This window comes from Haemaphysalis longicornis, unplaced genomic scaffold (genome assembly GCF_048455015.1).
Source record: "Haemaphysalis longicornis isolate Haplotype H1 unplaced genomic scaffold, Haemaphysalis longicornis Haplotype H1 scaffold_1, whole genome shotgun sequence".
NCBI classification, from domain to species: Eukaryota; Metazoa; Arthropoda; class Arachnida; order Ixodida; family Ixodidae; genus Haemaphysalis; species Haemaphysalis longicornis.
In genome coordinates, this window is record NW_027526203.1 from 402,617,528 (window position 1) to 402,636,801 (window position 19,274).

Here is a 19,274-nt window from a genome sequence, read left to right on the forward strand (position 1 = left end):
AAAAAAGAGAAAAGGCCAGCAGGTAAGTGCGAAACACAGAAAGAATATAGAATGACTCTAATGCACCCGAAGAAAAAAGATTCCGCGAAGTGTGAGGGTCGCGGAAAAGTTTAACTTCCTGATGAAGAAACATGCCAGAGGAAATAGTTGGGTCTGGATACACTGTCTTATTTTATCGCAATGTTCTTCTAACTTAGTAATAATTTGCAATATTTACTGAGATTTCCAACATACTGCACAATATTACAATATTAGCCTGAAAAGTCAATGTTCAGGCATAGACTGATTATTTTGGACATAACTGGCGCTGGAAAATTTTCATATTAGAAAGATAAAGCATGATGGCTTGCTCATTATGTTCCCTTGTATCTTAAACCTTTATAAGCTTAGCTACACGAGTAGAGCAAAACTTTGGCTTGGCCACATGATTGGTGCGAAATTTTGTATGTTTCTCTTAAATTGCGGTAATTTTCAAAGGAGCATGATGGCCCAGTAATGCAAGAACGGCTATAACTAGGAAAGAACACTGCTGTTACTTCATTATTAGCTTTTCACAGAGCTAGTAGTTTTTTATGTTCTGTAAGATTAAACTTCAAGCATCTCACCGACTCAAGTTTTGCAGACAGAATGTTACTTTAGCACAGCTTGCACTAAACTTGTATTGTAATTCCAGCGCTATCAAGTAAAGAAACAAAATGAAAGTGGAAGAGAGGGAACTTGCCTGGTACAATCCCATTGGTTGCAATAGCACTCAAAGAAATGCACGTCGTAAATGTCTGCAAGTAAAACGAAGATAAAAATGCATAAATGTATGCAGATTCCAACAACAACCGTATAATACCACGAGAAAATATGGATAATATCATCAGACAGCGTATAAATGAGAAGTCTCTGAATTAGTAAGTGTATAGTGCCCCTTAATTTAACTGCGGCACAAAGTTTATTTTAGAGCACATTTTACATACACTAAACTTTTGTTAAACTCCTAGTAAGCCAAACAGATCTCAGTCACTTAAGGCATTGCTTAAAGGTACACGACTGCATACTAGATTTCGGATTATTCAATAAGCAGCGAACAGGCAAAATGTTGTGTACACTAGCTATAAATCTACTGGCCTAGCATGACCCAACTGCTCTTGTACGCCTGGTTACATATATACAACGCAAAGATAACTATCCATACTGCATACAGTGCGTTGCACAACGCGCACGACGAACAATTGATGACGGTTCGTGTTTTGAAGTTGTACGCTTTCTGTTTCGCTCGAAAATGTACTGATACGGCAAGCTAGCTTCTCTGCAGGGAGAGGTATCGTGAGGGGAAGCCAACTTAGACGCGAAGAACGGCCGCAGTAAAAGGGGACGGAAAGAAAGGCGGTGCAGATAACAAAGCAAGGTCATTATATTGATAAAATGTAAAACAAATATTCTTCCCTCAACGAATTCACGGCTAAGACGGCCGAATAGTGCAGTTCCAGCGACGAAAACCACTTTAAAGGGGCCACGAAGACAAAATAAGCCTTGTTTAATTGGAAAGAAGTAGCTCGGGGTAACTCGCTCGACTGCAATCCAGACCCGAAAAAAAAAATTTTTTAAACAAAAAAATGACGATATTGAAAAGCTCTCAAATTTAATTTTGCGCAACAAACGACGGCAGTGATGTAAGAAGCGGAGTCATTAGTGCGTTAACGCCATATTAGTATTGAAGTGGTATGATAACTCAACGTAAAAAAACTCAGCTAGAGGCACCACTTCCATCGCACAGCCATGCTTCTTGGCGGTGGCTTTGGGCGGCGCCCGCATATGGCGGAAACGTTCCTCTGATGTCATAAAGACCCGGTGAGGAAACGGCCGGTGAGTCGCTAATACTTAATCTGTTTACCGTAATGTCTACATTATTCGTTTGAGGCTTCCGTCATAATTGGTAGCACTGTTATTGCGACAAGTCAGTATTTTTAATGAACTAACTTGTATTTCGTCCTCCTTAAACGGCCCCTGCAACACTCTCTCTTTCAACCTTTTTTCTAAATCCTTAATGCTTTCAGAACGTAGTGCTTTCGACTGCAAGCACTCTTGGTTTTAAAGGGGCGCTGCAACACTTTTTTCGACTTTTTTTTTATATCCTAAATGTTTTCAGAATGAAGTGAACAAACACACGCAGTACTTAGAATAGGGGGCCACAAAGTACCTCAGCCAGAAATTGTTCGCTCTATCCCATTACATAACTTAGACACTTGCTCAAAAGATTTTCCTCTCTTTCCCGGTCTTGGGGTTCTTCGAGCGCTCTAACTACGTTATTACAATGGTGTAGCGGCTATTGGCCGGCTTTCTTTCAGTTGCAGCAATAAACGCATTCGATAGCCGCTTTAAAAAGAAAGCCACAAAAGCAAAGCAGAAACGGGAGGCGGATCTGCTGCGACGAGCAAATCACGCAGTGCCGCTCCGTGCTGGCGATAACTAAAGCTTTCACAGTGCTTCCAGAAGTGAAGGAAAGAGTGAAATCTTTTATCGGAAGTGTTGCGGAGTCCGTTTAAGCAGTCAATAGACTTGCACGGGGACCATGAGACTATGACAATGGCCTAGTCGGCGCACTAATGCGAAGAAGAAACTGTGCTAAAAAAAGTAGCCATGTTGGGCGCGTTCCCCAGAACGGCGCGAAAACTGACGACCGCCTGACAGGCGAGCGCAGAAATAGGTCAGGGTCGAATTCTTATTCAAGCGGCGGCTCGGGGCGCTAGAGGGTAAACTCAGCCGATTTAAATCACTACCACCGCGTCCGCCAAACGAACGATCACTCGCGGCCATATTTGCGTCTCGTCGCCTGCTTTTGTAGCTCGCACTGCCCAGTGGGAACGGGCCCTTAGGCCTCTGATGTTTTTTGATACAGGGTTATGGGTGCGCGCAGAATTGTTGTCGAAGTGGGAAAAATTACCTGTACGTATATTTTTTCAAATGTCAGGCGAATTATTTTTTTTTTTAATTCTTGCATTCTTAATGCCCTTTAAAGCAAGACCTTTTTTCTACTACAGCTTCCATCTTGATCTCAGCTCAATGTCCAAGCCTGCACGTCCCCCAAACCGTATGCGTATTTTTTGCAATGTGCCTAAATGGTACAATGAAGAAGTAGTACAATAATGGAACAATAAATGTATTCGTCTCTACCGTGGATTTGGGCCGTGGTAAGAGAGAAAAATTATTATAAAAAGTATGGACCAAACAAGTAGCCCGGCAGCGGGTTTACAGGAACTCACCACACAACAGCACATGAAGACGGTGAGAAAGGCGACGGGCACGCCGGCCGTGCCGACGATCCAGACGAGACGGATGAAGAAGATGACGCCGAAGATGTTTTGGATGCAGGGGAAATAAACACCCGCCAGCGTCCCAAGGTTGGCTTTCTGCGAGAAACAGATGAGAAAGGGTTAGCGAGAAAATTGAGGCACTGCTAAAGTGCACCAGAACCTAACGCGTTCAGATTACTAGCGCGATAACTTAATGAAAAGGAAGAAGGGAATCTAGCCCAGATCCCGCGCTCAAATCCCACAACTTATGTTACCAACAGTTTTATGACGCCTAGGATGTCCCCCCCTCTTATTTCGCCACTTTTTCATGTGATTTCATTCTTCCTCAGCCATATATATTTTCTCATCGAGTCCCACCGCCAACATCGAGTCCCACCGCATGCTCAGGTCATCATGTCCATCGCACTCTGTTAATCGGGTAACATACTTCGGAAACGACGCATCAAAAATATGTAGTGCACCAGCCGATGAACCCCAGGCCCACAACATTTCGTAAACAGAAACAAGCATACATCCAACAGAACACGGCACCAGGATGCAGAATATCCACTAGCGGTAGCACGCGCCAACCATATATTCGCATCCATAATCGGTTTTAGCAATTCAGAGGCGAAATGACATTAGCGCCCGTAATGGAGGTTCGTTGGCGTAGATTCTATATTACTGCACAACTCAGCGCCTGTCACCCCAGAACGGCACGCTCACATCTGCATATTTACTCGTCCGGTAACGCCACGAGCGCGTGCTATCATCAACGTGCACAAACACTGTTTTGCAGAGCGGAAAAACGTTTGCCTGTACCACGAGACTATGCACGAGGGTCGGCAATAACAATGGAATTTTCGCCTTCTGGCATTTATTCTCGGGGAAAATATGCTCGTGTCGCTTAGTGTTCCTTTAGCATCTCTAAATCGGTAGTTTACTCTGGCGACTTGTTTACCCCGGTCGCCAGAAAACGTGTTATCGACACAAAAGGTGGCATTCGAAGTGGTGATATCTTCAGTAGGAGTTCCCTGAAGCTCTTCGCACTAATTCCGCGCGAGTTCGCACAGATCACGACTGGGTATGTGTGCATATTTTCAAACGTCCTTCAGCGGCGCTTAAGCGCGTCTTCGCAGCGCCAGGACGCGCGCCGAGCCTCAGCGCTGGGGACATGAAGCGACCACGACCCATTTTTTCCCATTTTTGACAGCGTCGCTTGATTGGCTCTTCGCACAAAACCAATCCCCCGACAACGGCTCACCCGAATGCATCCGACAACGCACACTTACTTGCAGATTGAAGCTCAGGGGGAAGCTGTGCAGTGATGCAAGCTAAACTCAATGTTTCTAGGAGATTAAAGGCCTAGTAGTTCACATAAAGAACTTTAAAAAAAAAAAACTTTTAGGAACCTAGGAGGGTAAATTTTCTGAATTGATCAGAGGTATTTACAAAAGGGTGTTTATGGGTCAATTCCACAATTTATACGTGGGCGGATTTTTATCGACATTTTGCAAACCCCACGTGCGATTAAAGGAAGGGCAATGGAACATGTTCAAGTAAAACGCTTTGAATAGGTTCTGCCTTAACGCTTTTAGTTTTAAACACGGTGTACCGGTGCTCTTCCATAGGCGATGCAGGTTTTAGCCCCTTCGTCTTTTTCACACGACGAGGCAACCTAAAACAAACACTGGCGTGTTTGACGGTGTCGAAAACAAGCAGATCCACTTAGGCACTCGACCCGACCTTTTCCCGCCACCGTATTTGCACTCACTTCCACCAGCGAGGATCTGTAAAAGTGTGCATACATATTCGGCACCCGCTTCTTTACGTGCATGTACGCGGGCTGGCATAACATAACCTTGTGCTTATAGCGAGAAACCAGATGCGCCGGCAGACACGCGCAGCCTACAGAATTTGAGCTCGCGTTTGCCAAGGGAACGGCGATAAAGGAGGTAAAGAACACGGGAGACACCTTTTTTTTTTTTTCGAGTATACCGTAAGTTTTGTAGGATTTTCATAGGGCGGCAACGCGCCAAAAGCAGCAAGCACCCCTGTCCTCCTCCACCTGCACCCAAAAATATGCCTCGCTGCTGCCACTAGAGCCACGGTTCAAGGGTTCCTGCATAATTCAGCAGCAAGAGTTTCGGTGAAAGGTTCACGCTGGTAAGCTGTTGTGTCGGTTTTACAGATCACTGTAATATGCTGTCTTACGCCTTAAGCCTTTACCGCCACTGCTGCTGCGCGTTCTTGTGTTGTGCATAGGTAGTTCTTGTCATAGTCGTACTACAACATATCTCCTAGCGCACAGGTTGCTGAAAGGGTTAACCAGCTTGAAGCTGCCTCTGAGCAAGGTTTAGATAACCTTGTTGAAAAACTGCGCGACAAATTGAAATTATGGTGCAGTCCCTGGAACCGGTTGACGAATTCAGCATCGACATGCTGAATTCGTTTGCAGAGAAAAAATAAAAAGGCGCAAAACGCCCTTTGTTGGAGCCAACAAGGCACTGCAATAAAAAAACGACGGCTTGTGCAAACGAGTCTCCGAGCTGCAGCAGTGTTCTCGACTGAAGAACGTTGCGCATGGGGGGGAAGGGTGGGGGGTCCTCTGATTTGGAGGTGAACAGCGCGACATGGTAAAAAAAGGTGGAAGTTGCTGACATCGACATCGATGTAGCTCATCGTGTTCGCCCGAAGGCCTCGCAAAATCAAAACATCATTGTACGTTTCCACGCTCAAGCAAAGAAAGTCCAAGCTCAGCACGAAGGATTTCGAACTCGCCGGAGCACACAGCTTCCCGGTATTCGCAAGCGAGCACTTGGCCCCTGACAGTAAGGGACCATTCGCCAATTTCAAAAAAAAAAGAAGCATGGCAATTACTTTGGACCAGCGACTGCCATATTACAGCTCATCAAGGTGTTCCGAATCGCGAGAGAGCAAGATCTAATTATATATATGTCAGAATAGACTGGGCGTGCTATGTGACGCTGCTCCAGAATTCTTTCAAACACGTTGGCTTATCTTTCAACTGATAACCTAGAACGCTTTTCCAAATATTCGCCTTTATTGACCATACACTTAAACGCGCGCAACCTTAGAAAACATCCCCATGACATTATTTCACATGTAACGACAAACCACACGTTTTCATTCATTTACATTTCTGAGAATTTGTTATCAATCAAATGATAAAAAATCTGCTCGTAATTTTGGGTTATGCGTCTCAATAGTAATCGATAGGAGGGTGTCCACGGTGGTGCTGCAATTTTTGCATCCCTCAATTGACTGCAAGCCAAGAGTGGACATAAATCCTGCCATCGCAAACTGCGAATCGATATGGGTCGAAACAGACGAGCCATCCTTATCGCTTCGTGGAAATAAAATCATCTTAGGCAGTGTCTATCGGTCACCATCATCATCAGGATCTGAATTCTGCAATAAACTTACCTACTTATCACGACATCGCTTGAAAATGAGAACAAAAAGGTGTTCATAATGAATGATATCAACATTAACATTTTGATTAACAACAACCCCGCTAGTATTGAATGCAGTAAATGCATTCTCAGATACCATTTTGACGGACTAATTTTTTCTCCTGCACGGTTTACACCAGGCAACACAAGCACGCTCGTTAATTGTATACTTATCTTGTTCGGTTAGGTTCTTCTTCATCTCCAATGCAACGCTGCTAACAACACCAGTTTATTCTATAAATACGTTATGACAAACGTCAATTCATCACCCTCATTGACAATACTGAATGGTCACGTTTTAGGCTGATCACCGATGTAGATACCGCCTATTGTGAATTCGGTTTTGTTAGAAATGAGGACACGTTTATTGGGGAAAAAAGGAAAAGCGGGAAGCCCTCTTGAGACGGCCAGAGGCCTCGGTCAAGAGTTGAGAAGTGGGATGGGAAGGAATGAGTAGGTGTGACCAGGGCGCGAATGAAAGCCAACTAAGATCAGTCTTCAATGACTGCTTCTCTGATGAAGACCTGCAAAGCATCAAGTACGTGCTTCCCGTGAGAAGGAGCTCCGAATGGATGGACTCAAGGTTTATAGCCTGCCGATTGTAGCGGGCAAAGGGCACATGTCCTCAGGCAGCGTTCTTTGTAAATACTGAGCGCTGAACACTCTCACGGGAGGTGTCACGCACTGCACAGTGCCCCGACGGTACCTCATTTTCGACAGTTGTAAGGGCTTTTCGTTCCCATTCTGCTTCACATTCCTTCACATGTATGTGCGCATCTATGTGTAAATGATGTTAATTCTGGATCAATCATGCATCATCTTCTCCTGGAAGCGGCATTCGGCTCACAGCCTTGTAGTGACTTGTTCGTTATGACCGGCGCACATCAACGGCATGTTCCATACGCGCAACGTTCCCGCTACTATTCGATATTCGAGGATCAAAGTGATCCATGGGTCCTTACGCTGCCCCGCAGCCATGTCCGTTATGTTGATTGATTGATTGTGGGGTTTAACGCACCGACGAAACGCAGGCGATGAAACGCGCCGTAGTGGAGGGCTCCGGATTAATTTTGACCACCTGGGGATCTTTATCGTGCGCCGAAATCTCGTACACACGGGCGTTTTTGCTTCGCCCGTTATGTTAGCCTGCCGTGGACAAGAGTCGGCGCCCTATGCCAGCGGAGATCGAGAAGGAGCGTGGGCGTCGGTATGCTTTTATCGCGACGTACACACAACATGACTATCTACTCTTGAAAGCGAATGGCCCAATGGCAAAGACGGCCGGCGGGATCTTTTAGTGAGGACAACCAACAAAGAGCATGGAGATGCGTCACGATGTCGAAAGGGCTACCGAAGAGGAAAGGACGAACTTTGCTGACGGCCCGGACAATAGCCAAACATTCGCTCTCTGTTATGGAGTAGTTGGCTTCCGTCTTCATCAGTGCACGGCTCGAGTAGCTCAAGACGCATTCATAACAGCCGTTATTGCGCAGGGCGAGCACGGCACTCGAGCATACACCACTGGCGCCTGTGTGAGTGGGCGCGTGCGAACAGAAATACCGCGATATGAAAGTGGGGGGGGGGTTACGCAATGATGAGGCGTAACGTCAAGAAAGCGCTTTCACAATCAGGTGGCCAGTCAGAAACTTCTCTACTTCCACCCAGAAGTTGCGTCAAAGTCACGATAATGGACGCGAGGTTCCGTACAAAGCGACGGAAGTACGAACAAAGGCAGATGAAGCTTCGCAGGTCCCTCAGTGTGGTTGGCGTGGGAAACTTCGCCACGGCACAAACTTTGGCCGGGTTCGGGAGAACATGTCTTTCGAAATAACGCGGTTCAAAATGGTGAGTTCGCGAGAAACGAAGAGGCACTTTTTAAGGTTCAGCTGCGAACCAGCGGAAGGAAGGCATGTCAACACTTGTTCGAGGCGTGTGAGGTCGGTTGCAAAATTGGCAGAAGGTACGACTATGTTGTCTTAGTAGCCGAGGCACGTTTCCCACTGCAGTCCGCGCAGTGCATTTTCCATCATTCGTTCGAAGGTTGGGGGCGCATTTCAACGGCTAAACGGCATGGCATTGAATTCGTTAAGGCTATCGGGTGTTATAAAGTCCGTTTTGAAACAATAAGCATCAGTGATAGGTACTTGCAGGAACCTAATTTCAAGTCTAATGACGAGAAGGACTCGCCCCTGGCAAGCAGTCGAGAGCGTCAGCAATGCGAGGTAGCGGGTAAACGTAGTTGCGCGTGATTTTATTTAGGCGCCGATAATCCATGCAGTAGTGAATGGAACCATCCCTTTTGAAGGGGCCATGAAGACAAAATAAAACTTTGTTTGGTTTGAAAGAACTAGGCTTCACTACCTCAATCATCTCCATTCAAGCCACGAAAGATGTTTTTAACCCAAAAAAAAAAACTGACAAATTTCGCGCTACAGTGACGCCATATGGGCCAGCACTAAAACATAATTTTCAGTTTGTTAACTCTACGTTAGCATTCAAGTAATGCGATCAAACGGAATTACAATCGTCCAATCATGTGTTTTATCGATGGGTTAGTTCGCCGACCGCCAACTGCACAAACAAGATTCTGTGCGGTATTAATATAAAAGTTGCTGGAAAGTGGCTAGGAGTCACCACTGTTTCACATGTTTTCTTTAATATCTCCATTATGTGTTCGAAGTTTGCGATAAAATTGGTATCATCGTTACCGGGACAAAGCAGTCTTTCTAATGAACCAAACTCGTATTTTGTTTTTATAACCCCCTAACAAACACCACAGAAGAAACCCAAAGACTCATGGATGATCGGATGACGTTGGGTTTCAATAAGTTTGCGACAGCGTAACTGTCGCTGTCGCAAGGGTGTGTGGGCGCCAGTGTCAATCTGAAGAGAAACAGTCAACGTGCGGCCCAGGGGAATGTCCTGGCAGTCGAATGATGCTCTGAAACGACGCAGAACAGTCATAATTGATTGATTGATTGATTGATTGATTGATTGATTGATTGATTGATTGATTGATTGATTGATTGATTGATTGATTGATTGCGGGGTTTAACGCGCCGACGCAACGCAGGCGATGAGGCGCGCCGTAGTGGAGGGCTCCGGATTAATTTTGACCACGTGGGGATCATTAACGTGCCCCGAAATCTCGAACACACGGGCGTTTTTGCTTTTCGCCTCCATCAGAAAAGCGGCCGCCGCGGCCGGGAATCGAACCCGAGCCCTCGTGCTCAAAAGCAGAACGCTTTAGCCGCTGAGCCACCGCGGCGGGTAGAACAGTCAGGAGACCGTCACGTTGGGCCGAAGGAAGGTCGTCAATGGCACTGAACAAAGGTTGCATCGCGGGAGGAACCAGGGCTAAGTGCGGTGACGCGGACGGGTGATAAGTCTTCAAGTACGTCGTTAAGAACAACGAGGTCAACTGCTTCTGAAGTCCAAGGCATTCACCGCGGAAGACTGTGGCGGGCCGTGAAGACGAATATGAAACAAACCTACCGCAGGTACCATATTTCGCTTCGAAGACAGTGAACGGTAAATGCGAAGAAAAAAGATCGGATGGCGTAAATATGACTGTGGCGTAAGACACACAGCTGCAAGACAACAACACGCAGAGATGAACTTGGCGGAATGATCGTGTCGTGTGTGACAAGCAACCTGATGATTGTTTTGTCACAAGAGTTTTCGTACACTGGAAACATCTCGACCTCTGCCCAAGCACAGTGAGTGATGGAGTGACAAGAAGCCGAACAAGATAATGACATTGTGAGAGCATTAAGACAGGACGATGAGATGGATGATGCGAATGATTCCTTGAGGGACTAATGGTTCCACCGGTTGCACGTGAGCGGTGCGAAGAGTAACAACACCTATTGGTGTCGTCACGTCCCGTAGCGAGCCGCAAAGATTCTCACGTATAACGGAGTAAGGGCCAAGGTTGCAAAACCATGAACAACCACTCAAATTACATTAGTCTGCGAGAAAGGAGAACTGGTTACTAGTTTCTGTCGGGAACAGAGTCTGCACACGGGCGCATTGGAGAGACAGAACGGCTGAGAGCGACGGGTGGTAGTCATGCGGTCAGCGGAGTACGGCGTCGGCACCGGGTTTTCACTAAAGCTCGGATCATCATTTGCGTAGGTCGGTATCGGAAAATTAGAGCCAGAAGGTGGTAGTCGAGGGCGACAGAATGTCGCGACGTGTCCAGGTATACCTCACGGAAAGCAGATCGACCGATAGTTTGACGTGCGCCACAGGTTTGGGGACTGAAATGCCGGTTTAGCAAATGGGATTGTCATCGGGTCAGCGCAAGCTGTTGTGTCTCCGGTCTTACAGTAGGCGATCACGAAGTGACGGGAAGATTCACGGGGGGTGTCGTGGCACTGCCGTGTGAGTTGGAAGCTTGCCAGGGCAATAGGACGGTACGGCGCCAGGTCAAGGGGAGTTTTGCCAGGCTTTAGCAATGGAACGAGACGGCTTGTTTTCTACTGTGGGGGTACGACACCATCTGCCCATGTCTGGTTAAAAAGGTTCAGGAGCGCTTGTCGAGCTCCAGGGCCAACGTGCCATAAGCTGGAGTACGTTACTCCATCATGGCCCGGTGAAGAACGACGCCTGCAGGATGCCAGGGCTGCCTATAACCCTTTTATTGAAAAGAGAACGTTCAACGTTCATCACGGGAAAGAGGGGTTTGGCTGTTCCTCGCAGATCCAACGTTATCGGTTGTAGCAGCAACTCTCCCGCAGAAATACTCCGCAACTCACAACTCCCGGCGGTTTTCATGGAGTGCCAAAGCCTTGAACGGGCATCGCTTCTGCACAGGAGTTGCCAGTCCACGCACTGTTCTCCATATAGAGGACAGAGGCTTCAGAGGGTCGAGGGACTCACAAAACGATTTCCATCTGTGTGCCTGGACCTCATGGAAAGGATGATCCTCACACGGATGCAGTGGTACGTCGAATACCACAATGCATACCCGGAGGCTATGGCCGGTTTTCGACGAGGGTGTGGTAGATTTAGCAACGTTTGTACAGCACGAAAAAAAGCCGCAAACGTTTCTCAGCAGCCCTCTTTCTTGACGTCAAGGGGGCCTATGATAATGCGCTTCACGAGGCTGTGCTAGACACCTTTCAGCACTTTGGACTCGGTGCCTGAACCTACAAGTGGAGACGCAGCTTCATCCGGAACCAAAAGGGAACGCTGCCTGCATTCTTATAACAAAACAATCTACAACAAACTTGCACGTAAATCACACACACACACACAACATGGCGTTCCATCCGTCCGTGAAGAACATATTTTCTTGTACAAGAGACTATAGCAGCAAATGTAAGACACTTGTGGAGATTAGCGAACTCGAAGGTGCATGTAGTGCCCAACGCTCGGCACACCTCTCGATTCGAACGTACACTCTCTCAGATTTCGAATTAACACACAAAATTCTGCCTTGGCACGTCTCTTCTGCTATTCCCCTGATGTGCTTTATAGAAGCCTATTCCTGCGGTCTCCCGTCGGTGTATTTTTCTCCCTTTCTTGTTGCGTACTGTTCGCCTCGCTTGTATAAAGATGATGCCCGGACTCACAAAAAAACTAACCATGGTTTATATTGTCAGCGCAACTGTGCGTCCCTTTCTTCCTGCGTCCCTTCCGAAGCGCTGGCGTTTTTATTCTTACGATTATGCACTAATCAGCCAAAATTTCAACACTTTTGAGGTGCTACAAGTGGGCACATGTAGGGTTTCATCCTTTGAGCGGTTCACCGAGCAGCAATCTCGCGTCCTCAAGGCCCCTGCACAGTCCCAGCGACGGAATGGGGAAGTCGATGCTGCAAGCCTCCTGCAGGCCGACGAGTGTGTGACATTATTTTGCCAAGCCATGAACTCTGCTTGCTCGACCAGCAGAGCAACATACCATTGCAATATTGGGGCACAGTCGTTTCACCATGTTGTGACCACGAAGAGAGCGTTTATAGCGTTCAATCATCTGAAGGGGAAAATTGCGCGAGAGATTGCGAAGTTGATGGTGCCTGAAGGAGACAAGCCCGGAACGATACTGACCACCTTTTATGGTCGAAATGAGGGGCTCGTTAGGAAATACAGAAAGAAATGCCGGCAGTCTACAACGCCAAAGAAGACAAGGGGACTGGTTAGACTTTTTTTTTTACCGTTAGTGACGTTACATTATATTTTATTATTATTATTACGTGAGAAAGAAAGAAAGAAAAACACGCGCCCAGAGTGGGGACCGAACCCACGCCTTTCGATTAGATCTCGAATGCCTTACCAATTCGGCTATCTGGGCGACTGTGTTCTCCTTCACTTTCTGGGGTATTTATATTTACTACAACTGTATCTGACGCTTGAGGGTGGTAGCCAGCGCCACTCAGACTACACGGGGAGAAGGGGACCTTCTTTTCAACCCCCGGGGCGTGACGCGAACGTCTACAGCCTGCCATAAGCGGCTAACTGGCGGGAAACCCTCTTATGCTACCTTGGCATCAAGACTGCCAGAACCGAGGCCCTCGCTAAGCTTTCGCACGATAATAGGGTTTGGAAATGAGGGGCTGGATAGGAAATACAGAAAGAAATGCCGGCAGTCTACAACGCCAAAGAAGACAAGGGGACTGGTTAGACTTTTTTTTTTACCGTTAGTGACGTTACATTATATTTTATTATTATTATTACGTGAGAAAGAAAGAAAGAAAAACACGCGCCAAGAGTGGGTACCGAACCCTAGCCTTTCGATTAGATCTCGAATGCCTTACCAATTCGGCTATCTGGGCGACTGTGTTCTCCTTCACTTTCTGGGGTATTTATATTTACTACAACTGTATCTGACGCTTGAGGGTGGTAGCCAGCGCCACTCAGACTACACGGGGAGAAGGGGACCTTCTTTTCAACCCCCAGGGCGTGACGCGAACGTCTACAGCCTGCCATAAGCGGCTAACTGGCGGGAAACCCTCTTATGCTACCTTGGCATCAAGACTGCCAGAACCGAGGCCCTCGCTAAGCTTTCGCACGATAATAGGGTTTGGAAATGAGGGGCTCGTTAGGAAATACAGAAAGAAATGAGTGGCGCTGGCTACCACCCTCAAGCGTCAGATATAGTTGTAGTAAATATAAATACCCCAGAAAGTGAAGGAGAACACAGTCGCCCAGATAGCCGAATTGGTAAGGCATTCGAGATCTAATCGAAAGGCGTGGGTTCGGTCCCCACTCTGGGCGCGTGTTTTTCTTTCTCACGTAATAATAATAATAAAATATAATGTAACGTCACTAACGGTAAAAAAAAAAGTCTAACCAGTCCCCTTGTCTTCTTTGGCGTTGTAGACTGCCGGCATTTCTTTCTGTATATATATATATATATATATATATATATATATATATATATATATATATATATATATATATATATATATATATATATATATATATAATACCCCAGAAAGTGAAGGATAAAACAGTCGCCCAGATAGCCGAATTGGCAAGGCATTCGAGATCTAATCGAAAGGCGTGGGTTCGGTCCCCACTCTGGGCGCGTGTTTTAAATGCGGAGCATTTCTTAGGCTCGCGATGTCACTCGTCGATGTTGTCGGCGCCGTCCACACGCTCACTGCGCATGCGCGTCGCGTCGAGGCGCAGGTGCGCGTCTCTCCCCCGTGCCCTCCTCGCTCTCAACAACAGGTGCGGCGGTGCGGGAGGAGCGCGTGTACCCCGCCGTGCGCTCCGTCGCTCTCAACAACAGCTGCGGCGGTGCGGGGGGAGCGCGTCTGTGTGCGCATGCGTCGTAGCTACCCGTGCGCTGCGTCGCGCTCAACAGTAACGGCGGCAGGGCGTGTACACGTGATAACGGCGTGGTGGGTGCGTGGAAAGTTCGCGCGCTTGTGTACGGAAGTGTGCGCATGCGCGTCTCTCCCCCGTACTCCTCTCACTCGAACGCGGGCGGTGTGTATATAAGCGGCGGAGCGCGCGTTCGGAATTCAGTCAAGGGCGTCTTTGCTTGGCTTTCGCTTGACTTGACGCTTTGCTTGACGGCACCAAGCAATAAAGACATAACTTTACACTCCTTGCCTTCGCTTCTCCTTCATTCAATAAATAGGAATAATAAAGACGAAATAACCATTAAGTATTTCCAAACCATACCCAATTACGCAACATTCACGCGATACCCCCACCACTCTGCGACGCATTTACTCGAGTTCCCCCCGTGGGAAGATGCGGGCGGTTTTTTTTTCTTTCTTTCTTTCCTTGTTACGTAACTTTAAAAAATGTTAACCTCACCAACCATCGTAAAAAATAGCCTAATCATTCCCCTATGCCTCCTTAGGCGTTGAAGACTGCCGACCTATCTTTCTGTGTGTATATATATATATAGTCCTCCAGTCGAAACGTTAGTAAACCACTGTTTTTGTTTTTAATCGTGAGTCAACTATTTTCTCAACTATATATATACAGTCTACTGTACATAGAACGAAGGCTTTTGAAGACAGGTGTTTCGAACGAGTGGTCGAAAGAAAATTTTGCGGGAAAGAGGTAACGCAAAAAGCTCTCGTCGACTTTGCGAGCTGCTCTTTAGAAAAGACGATTTCGAGGCATCCATGAGCGCCTCCGTGAGCTGGGCCCATTTGCCAAGTGTCGCAAATGGACTCTTTTCTCTCCAAGGGGAGCGATATCAGGGCTCGCCGAATATCAATGGCGTGTCCCGTTCCGGGAGCCCGTTGTCATGCTAATGATGCACGAGCCCGCTCATGCCCCCCCCCTCCCCCCCTCCGCAAGGAGGGCACAGAGGCGGCCTCGTTATGCAACGTCCCTCACGCCGCCTCATACCTCGCTCGCCCTCCTCCCCGCGAGGAGTACAGGTCTCGTGTAGTGCTGGCAAGCTGCACCCAATGGCTCCGCCATTATTCCTTGAAAGGGCTTTGCCTCCCCGTATCGACCCGTACCCATCTCTCGAGTATAGGCAAAAGGATGTTTGGCGCACAATCACTCGGAGAGCTACTACGTTGTGTACCTTTTCACCGTGCAAGAGTATTAGACATAGGAAAGAAAACTTTGCACGAGGGGCAGCCTCACCCGATGTCAGCGTTTCGACACGGCTGGTGCTCATCAGAATGAAGACAAGTCTTCTTGTCGAAACATGGGCACTGGGCTGAGGCTGCTCCCTTGAGCGAGGTTTCGCCTCCCATTGGCTCCTCATCTTCCAAGCTTCATCGTTCTCCGCGCCAACTAGTCCGGCAAGCTCCCCTCAAACACGCGCATCCCACGATATGTGGCGTGCCAAATTAAAATGCTCATGCACAGCTGTCACACTTAGAGTGGAAGTATTTACAAATAACTGATTTGGCCAAATTCACTAAGACGTCCACAAAGACTCGCCTGTAGTACACAGTTAAAGGGCACACGAAGACAAAATGAGGCGGCCACTCTAAAATGCGCTTCGGTAGCCACGAGGGAGGAAGAGAAAGCGAACTGAAAGGCAGGGATGTGAACTAGAGCCAAACCCTGGCTGTATACCCTACACGTGTGTATGGGTGAAGAACGGAGTTCACGAGGGGGCATACGAAAAATAGGAAATTGGTGGAGACACGTGCGCACTCATCGTATCTCCGACGGGTGCTGCAAATGTTAACGCGGGCCGGCAGCGTTCCAAAAACGTAGTAGAGCTTCGGTAGCCATTTCTGCGAGCGATGATAGGGTGGTAACATGGAAAGAATGAAACAGCGATGCCGCGCTGAATGTCTCGAGCAAAATCTCGGCGACGTAAGAAGTGCTTGAATAGGCACACGGCAGGACAAACCTGAGATCGCTAAATTTTATTGCTTGACCAGAGTGATGTGCGTTAACGAGCACACGAAGATGGTGCCGAGTAGAGCACGCTCCAATGAGCAACGGTTCATTGTCCGCAATGATACACCGTAGCGTATCTATGTAGCACTCACATATCTAACACATACGTCTGCGGGCACCATTATTATGTATATGACCGTCCCGGTGGCTCGTCGTCTACGGCGTTACGCTGCTGAGCATGAGGTCGATTTCCCGGCGTGGTGGCTGCATTCCCACACTAGCAAAGAAGGAAGGCCTTCGGCAGATGTCAAAAGGACCACGAAGACAACATATATTCACGGATAATTTTAAACGACTAGCCCCTGACACCTCTATCGACTCTGTTCTGGCCACGAGGGATGTTTCCATCGGAAAATAAACAAGATATTTCGTGCTACAGAGGAAGCAATGGCGTCATTTGTGAGGTACCAAAAAAAATCACAGCAATCAGCGTGTTCATTCCACGTTAGCATTCAAACGGTGCGATCAAACCAGAGGCACCAATACAGTCACACCATGATGATTGTTCACATTAGCCTTTGCCGGTGGCCGGCAGTCACAGGAATTGGTCTGTGTGACGCCACAGGGCCATTTCGAGGAAGTGGCTGAGGAGTCGCCACTCCTCCACATGTTTGCGTTGTCATTTTTGTTTGGAGCTTGTGTATAAACTGGCATGTTTTCTATTCTGACGCGGAAATTTTTCGAATGAACCAAACATGCATTTTGTCTCCACGGTAGCTTCAGATCACTTCCAATGCCTACATTAATTCGCACCATATAGCAGATGTGTAGCTTCGGTGCATTGCATCTCAATTTAAATTTAATTGTTTTTCCGCTGTGCGTGTGTTCCGTTTTCGCTATGGCATTGATCACACCGTCTGATATGGCACGCGGTCTCAAATAAGCAGTGTACGGCCAGGTGACCGCTGAGGAAGCCTTTCAGTTATAGCGCTCGCTACCCGATGTAATCGCTTATGAGCAGAATTGTTTGCCCTCTATACCACCATCTACAAGAAAGCGAGCACTGATGCAGTAGCAACTGCCAAAGCATCTCGCGTGTTTTTCTATGAACGATTGGTTTGATTAAATCACGAGTGCGGTGTGACATGTCGCCCATGGCAACAACTGTGGAGAAAGGACGCACAGGACACTTGAGACTTCAGCAACGCCAAAGTTCGTACGTACTCGCAATCGGCTCACTCCTCCCCTCCCCCCCTTTCCTCTGCGTAAGCAGTGCACGATGGCATGAAAGACCGTCGGCAGCGAGCGGCTGCACTCGCTGCTTTGAACAGCCTGAATTCCATACGGCGACAGTCATGAGGCGTTCGCTTGCACTCTTGCGCCTTGCGTGAATAAAACCGCATCACGTACAATGGCTGTGCGGTAATCACATAAGATCCATACGCGCTTCCGGTCATACGAGTAAAATTGCCACTGTGCAGTCAACGCAACAACAACAAAATGATTTCCTTTTGCCTCTGCGAGTTTACAGTGTCAGAGCCAGTCATAAGTAAAGAAGCGAGCTAAGAGTATAGTGCCGGATTTGATTAGGGGTAGAATATATTGGGCTTTCGGGAATATGTCATGCCAGGTGAATAAGCAATAATACACAAGAAGAGAACCAGTCCTCAGAAAGCACACTTCCCACCATCGTGGCAAGTGGATAAAGTCTCCTACTGCCCACGAGGTTTCAGGTTCGATTACCGGCCTCATACCCTACGGAGCCGAAGTACGTGAGCGTTAAAAAATTTCAGCGTGCATTGGAAAACTCCACACGGCTTCAATTAATCCATATTCCATCACTACAGCGCTCTTCCTTTCCGAGGGGTACCAGCATCACGTTGAGACAAGATTGAGCCCATCCAGAAAAAAAATATCACGCTGACAAAGACCGGGAAGCGCAGAATTTCTTGATAAATGTTAACCAATGCAGGCAGCGCTGAGCTGTGTAACGTAGTCAGAAGTGGTAGTGCCATGGGCGAAGTTACCAAATCCCTCCCCCTTCCCCCTTTTTTTTGCAGTGGGGGGGGGGATGCGGACTTGTAAGCGGCGCCACAGCGGCAAATGTAGCGTGGAAGCCCATTAGTATTTTTTTTTTTGCGCAATCACCTCACCTCCTTTCGACAGTTTTTTTAGCCAAGATGCGGCCATTTTAACTTGTTCTCGTCATGACCAATATGATGCCAAATATTAAAAAAAAAGTGCCACCCTCTGTTCCTTTGCGATAAATAACCGATTTGATTTTGGGGTTGAACGCGGCGAAGCTACACATGGCATATGAGGCGTGCCGTAGTAGAGGGCTCTTGATTAATTTTGACCACCTGCAGATCTTTAACGCGCGCCGAAATCTCGACATACGGGCGTTTTGGCTTTCCACCTCCAGCTGAAAAGCGGACACCGCGGCCTAGATCGAAACCGCGGCCTTGAGCTCAGCAGCACGACGCCTTAGCCACTGAGCCACCGCGGAGCGTCGATAAGTAGCTTTGACATGTAGTAACCATGCTACCAGGGATGGTAGCTAGCTAAGTCATTTGCCTTTACATACCTCGTTTCCGAAGCCTGTCGCTCGAACCTGACGGTCTGGAATGTAGTTTTTTTTTTCTTTTTTTTTTACGTAAACGTGCGAGCAAACATATTCTACCAGAAAATTTCTTGATGTCAGGCATCGTTATACGTTGATGAATCATTTACACAAT

General features: G+C 47.5%; 1 protein-coding gene across 5 annotated transcripts in view; it reads right to left on the reverse strand.

The window, feature by feature from the left end:
* Kcc (solute carrier family 12 member kcc) overlaps positions 1-19,274 on the reverse strand; it is a 407,686-nt gene that overhangs the window by 35,779 nt on the left and 352,633 nt on the right. For all 5 annotated transcript variants that reach the window (XM_077686853.1, XM_077686851.1, XM_077686852.1 and 2 more), the window contains 2 exons: positions 3,252-3,398; positions 722-776 (listed from right to left, as the gene is read on the reverse strand). In XM_077686853.1, coding sequence (XP_077542979.1) covers positions 722-776; positions 3,252-3,398 — 202 coding nt within the window. The remainder of the gene's footprint in view (positions 1-721; positions 777-3,251; positions 3,399-19,274) is intronic.